The sequence below is a fragment of the Anoplolepis gracilipes genome, chromosome 17 (genome assembly GCF_047496725.1).
Source record: "Anoplolepis gracilipes chromosome 17, ASM4749672v1, whole genome shotgun sequence".
In the NCBI taxonomy this organism is placed as follows: Eukaryota; Metazoa; Arthropoda; class Insecta; order Hymenoptera; family Formicidae; genus Anoplolepis; species Anoplolepis gracilipes.
The window spans coordinates 4,691,817-4,697,101 of NC_132986.1; the positions used below are offsets into that span (position 1 = coordinate 4,691,817).

A 5,285-nucleotide genomic window follows, 5' to 3' on the forward strand; every position below is an offset into this window, starting at 1 on the left:
AATTAAATTTAATTAAGGATTTTATTTAATTACTAAAAATTAAATATAAACAGTTTTTTATTATATATTATTTTGATGTTTAACATAAAAAGATTATAATATTTAGTTCTAAAACGTTTATTTTTTATTTATGTTACTGAAATATAATGTTTATGCTAATAGTAAGATTAATATGATTCAAATATGAGCGGAAATTGCCCAGATATAGAGAACCAATCAAAACTGGATATCATATGGCGAGACTCTTATTAGAGGGTCTGTACCCTTAAACTAGTCTCTACCCTTAACCTAGAGATGTAGAAGCCGAACTAGAAAAAAATAGTCTATGGTGTAGCAGTTGACCAATAAGATACTCTGATTTTAACAAGTCTTTATAATCCATGACAGTCTTGAATATTTTAGATCATGCAAGATCATGTCGAATCTGAGTTGATAAGAAGCCGATTCACACTTAGTTGGATTTTTGTTAATAATTCTCGTGTTTAAAACATACATATTTATATATGCGTATATATGGGCCGCGTTTCGTCCGAAAATCGTAATTTCATTTTTCTGGTATTATTTTATTATTTTGTCGCTCGTTCGTCTGCTCACTTAACGTGCTCCGATTTGCTCGTTACTTGACGATATGATGCCAAACACGGACGTTTATGACAGTTTGTATCTGTAAGTAGAATATTATCATGGTAAATCTACGTCTTGTTATTTGAAAATATAAAAAATATAAAATTTGTAAAATATCAAAAAATTTATATCTATTATCAGTTTTATTTTTTTTTTTGCATCTTTGATTGTTAATTTTGTTATTTTGTCAAGGTATGCGACTCCAGAGAAGTTTTTTGTGGAACCGGTCGGGACCAAAGTCCTGCTAGTGGTTGATAGAGTGAGTCAGCAAATCTATACGCAAGGTAATTTGCAACTAATTTCATATGTTTTCTTAAATTTATTTGGCAAGTTAATGATATATTTTTGCTTCTTTTCTCAGTTGGTACAGCTAGTCAAATTCCAACAACTGCCAGTCGTAGGAAGATATGGGGACTGGTAGGGACCATACGCCTTTTGGCGTGTCGTTATCTCATTGTCATTACGGATGCTCAAATGTGTGGTACTATAGCTGGACATAACATCTACAAAATATCATCGACAGAGGTGATACCTTATACGAGATCATCTTTACATTTGACTGAGAAACAGGTGCAAAATAATGCCATATACTTGGAGATGATGAAGTCTGTTTTGAATACACCATACTTTTACTTCAGTTATACCTATGACCTCAGTCATACTATGCAGAGGCTGCATAATACACCACCTGAATTCTTGCAAGTAAATATATTATTATATATTTTTATCAATGTGTTTACATAATGCTAAGCAGTTTTACAATAAAAGTATGTTGTTATTTAGATGCCCCTTCATGATAGGGCAGATCCCAGGTTTGTATGGAATGCCTACCTCCTGCAGGACTTAAGTGCAAGACCGGAACAGTACAAATTCTGTTTGCCCATCATTCATGGCTGTATCCTTTGACATATTATTCTTCATATCAGCTGCGACATTGTACTTTTCTATAATGACCTTAATAATTAATTTATACAGTTGTTTCGCTAAACACGGTGGTTGTAAACGGTATCGCATTCAATTGGGGCGTCGTTTCTAGACGTGGTGTGCATCGTGCTGGCACGAGATTATTTTCGCGCGGTATAGATACCACAGGGAACGTTTCCAATTATGTGGAGACGGAGCAACTGGTCGAAGTAAATGGCGATCGCAGTTCCTTTGTGCAAACGCGCGGATCCATTCCTCTGTTTTGGTATCAAGCACCAAACTTAAAGTACAAGCCAAAGCCACAAATCAGTCCACATGAAGATCATCAAAGTGCTTGTGCACGACACTTTGATGTTCAGATCTTTCACTATGGAAAACAAATCTTAGTGAATTTGGTAAGTTATCTTTTTTTTAAACTATAATATTTGAATATTGTAAAATTATATATATAAAATATAAATTTGAATAATATATCAAACAAGAATTAATTAAGAAATATCTAAAAACCATAATTTTTTTATTTGCTTATAAAACTTTTTTTTGTTTTCAATATTTTGAACAGATCAATCAACATGGACCAGAAGCACTGCTTGAAAATGCATATCGCAATTTAGTTCAAAGAATCAACAATTACAATATTCGATATGAGGCTTTTGACTTTCATGCAGAATGTAGAAGAATGAAATGGGACAAATTGAACACTTTAATGGATAGACTAGCCCATGATCAGGAACAGATGGGATATTTTCTTTTAATGAGAGATGGAGCATTGCTTTCAGCTCAGGACGGTGTTTTCCGTACAAATTGTATTGATTGCCTGGATCGAACGAATGTTGTACAAAGTATGCTGGCAAAACGAGTTCTCAATGAAGTATTAAGCAAGCTAGAAATACTTAGAAAAGTGGAAGATCATCCCGCGTTTGAAAATCTTTTTAAACAGGTACATATTAAATTACCTTTTTTAATAATAGAAACTTAATTTTTAAAACATTTAAGAGATTAAATAAAATATAATAATATTCATAACTAATATAATAATTATAACATTAATTAAAAAGTTTTAGTATAGAAGGTTAAATGACAGTATACATAGTACACACATATACATTTATGCAATAATAAAAAGAATATTGTTAATTAAAAAAAAAATTTATTAATGTTTTTAGGTTTGGGCCGATAATGCGGACGTGATAAGTATCCAATATTCCGGCACGGGAGCATTGAAGACAGATTTCACGCGAACTGGAAAACGTACTAAGTTGGGCGCGATGAAAGACGGTCTAAATTCGCTAACGAGATATTACAAGAACAATTTCGCCGATGGATATAGACAGGTCAGTTGAATTTTGAAAACTTTTTTACATCTCTTTTTCGGCGATATAACAATCTTTACGTTATAGGATTCGCTGGAGCTTTTTCTGGGTCGCTATATTATACAGGACGGCGAATGTACTTCCATTCAATGTCCTTTGGAAACCGAACGAAATTGGCGTTACGCTACATTCCCGCTCGTTCTCTTAGTCGCGTCCTCGATGTTAGTCGCTCATATAATATTACCATCGCGATATACAACGGAAATATTACTTTACATGTTATTCTGGGGTGCCATGGTGGCTGGTACTTTTGCCACTATTATCCACCATGGCAAGCAATATGTCGATAAGCCAAAATTACTTTAGAATTAATTAATAATTCTATGAAATTTTAAATTATATATATATATATATATATATTGTACAATGTTGATAATCGATGGAGATATGCGACTGTAGAATTCTATTAGTTTTGCACAATTATCAGTTGAGTAATTAATCGATATTTCAATTTTTCTATCGCGACACATAGATCTCATCGTGTGACGTAAAAACAAGGCCTACCTCTGTGAAGAATTAACATTTTCATCTTCGGCGATACTATTCGCGTTTCACTGTAAGATAATTGGAGGTGGCCGTATTTGTTGAATGCATTTTTATTAGAGGTACAAGGTATATGTTGGGTCATAGTATCTCTTATATAAATTGTCATTATGGTAATTCTTATACTTTCTACATGATAGGAAGTGGAGTATACAGTTCTCGATTCTCGTTCCTTAGGGTTCGCTTGACATCTTGACGAGCTCTTGTAAAGTAATATGTTGTAAAGAGTTAGGTCTTTGTTGTAAAGAATTTGGTCTCCGGCAATATTTACACGAGTAGGGCTAACCGCAGATTGTGCTCAGCACCTACCGTCCATAAATAATCTGCAGCTGGTTTCCGATTCGTGACATAAAAGGATTTAAGGAACCTTTTTCAATTTTTCTTTCTTTTGACAAATACATTAGAATTTTTTCGTGAAAATTTGCATCTGTTTGAAGTTACTCTTCTATAGTAAATATATTTTTCAATTCAGGAAAATAAATATTTCTTATATATATGTAATAAAAGCTTTTATCTTATAATTGTTTTTATTACAATGAATATATCCTCGAAAATTTTAGAGTCATTAAAAGAAATATAATTTTAAACAATCTTCTTTCCTAAGTGTTCCTTTTGTCATTGTAATAAAATGATTGATTCTTATGAGAAGCAACTAAAAATAATTGCATGACAATGCTGAAATTTTACTTTATTCAGTTTTTTAAATAAAAAATTTGAATAAGTTTTATTCGTTTTTTATGTAATGTTTAAAGAGAAAGGTTTCATTATATCGCTTTCACACAATGGAATCTTTTTTTATAAATCCGTTTTTCCTCTCTCCTACACATATATACACACATATACACATGGACGTGCGTGTGCGTGCAAACAGGAATAAAACCAATTTTCTATAGTTTTCAACAAAATAATTAAGATCATACGGGATAAATAAAGATTCCATAAGAACCCTTTTGTAATAAAGATAACTCTTTTATTTAATTACGCCTTTATCGAACAAAATATGAAACAGATGAGATATGTATTAAGAACTCGAAAGGTTCTTGAAAGAAATCTAGATAATTAAAATCGAAACTCGTATAAACGAACCAAATGCATCGCTAACGATTTGTTTGTACGAGCATTCGTGATTCGCAAAGTGCTTCATGAAATAGGATTAACGTTATAAATCAAGAGTCAAACGCGAGGACATACGAATTTCCGTAGGCAAGGAATCTTGAGCCAAAGTACATACTGGTTTTAGGACGTACATATATGTATATTGTATTTTATTGTACATCTGCACACGATTACGAATTATATCATCTATTTAAATGTAGACAAAAATGTCACGATGAGAGAGTATTTTTTAATATTTCAAAGACAGATCGCCGTGTTAAGAAAAAAAATCTTAAGTAGACGGCGGAGTTCATTCGTCGATAAATATTACTAATATATCTTTCTTGTGGATTTTTGGACTGTAACGTTAATTACAAATAGATGAATTATACAAACATATATCGTGTACAAAATGCTGTATCAATATATAATGTTGCTCTTATTTATTTTTATTTTATAATGAGTTTAAGTTTCTTTTTTTCTAAAAGAAGAATATTATTTAGAAAATCCACTAGAAATCCTATCCATCTAAAAATAGAATAGAAATGAGAAATCCTTCCATTTTCCTCTTGATATCAAGCAATGAGAGCGTTGTCATCCGCTTGTCTCATCGGACATGTAATCGAACGTGCATTCCGGTATCCCACTCAGCGCAATTGTTCGTAATCCATGTCGTGATACTCGCAATTCGACCAACCATGCGACCTGCAAAATGTACGCTCCGCC

At 32.3% G+C, this 5,285-nt stretch overlaps 1 protein-coding gene across 1 annotated transcript; it reads left to right on the forward strand.

Annotated features, from left to right (window-relative positions):
* Positions 1-355: 355 nt before the first annotated feature.
* On the forward strand, positions 356-5,001 carry Sac1 (phosphatidylinositol-3-phosphatase SAC1). The gene is made up of 8 exons (XM_072909089.1): positions 356-666; positions 817-908; positions 986-1,326; positions 1,408-1,519; positions 1,600-1,943; positions 2,111-2,488; positions 2,715-2,882; positions 2,949-5,001. Exons 1-8 carry the CDS (start codon positions 629-631, stop codon positions 3,225-3,227), a joined length of 1,752 nt encoding a protein of 583 aa, XP_072765190.1. The 5' UTR covers positions 356-628; the 3' UTR covers positions 3,228-5,001.
* The last annotated feature ends 284 nt before the right edge of the window (positions 5,002-5,285 follow it).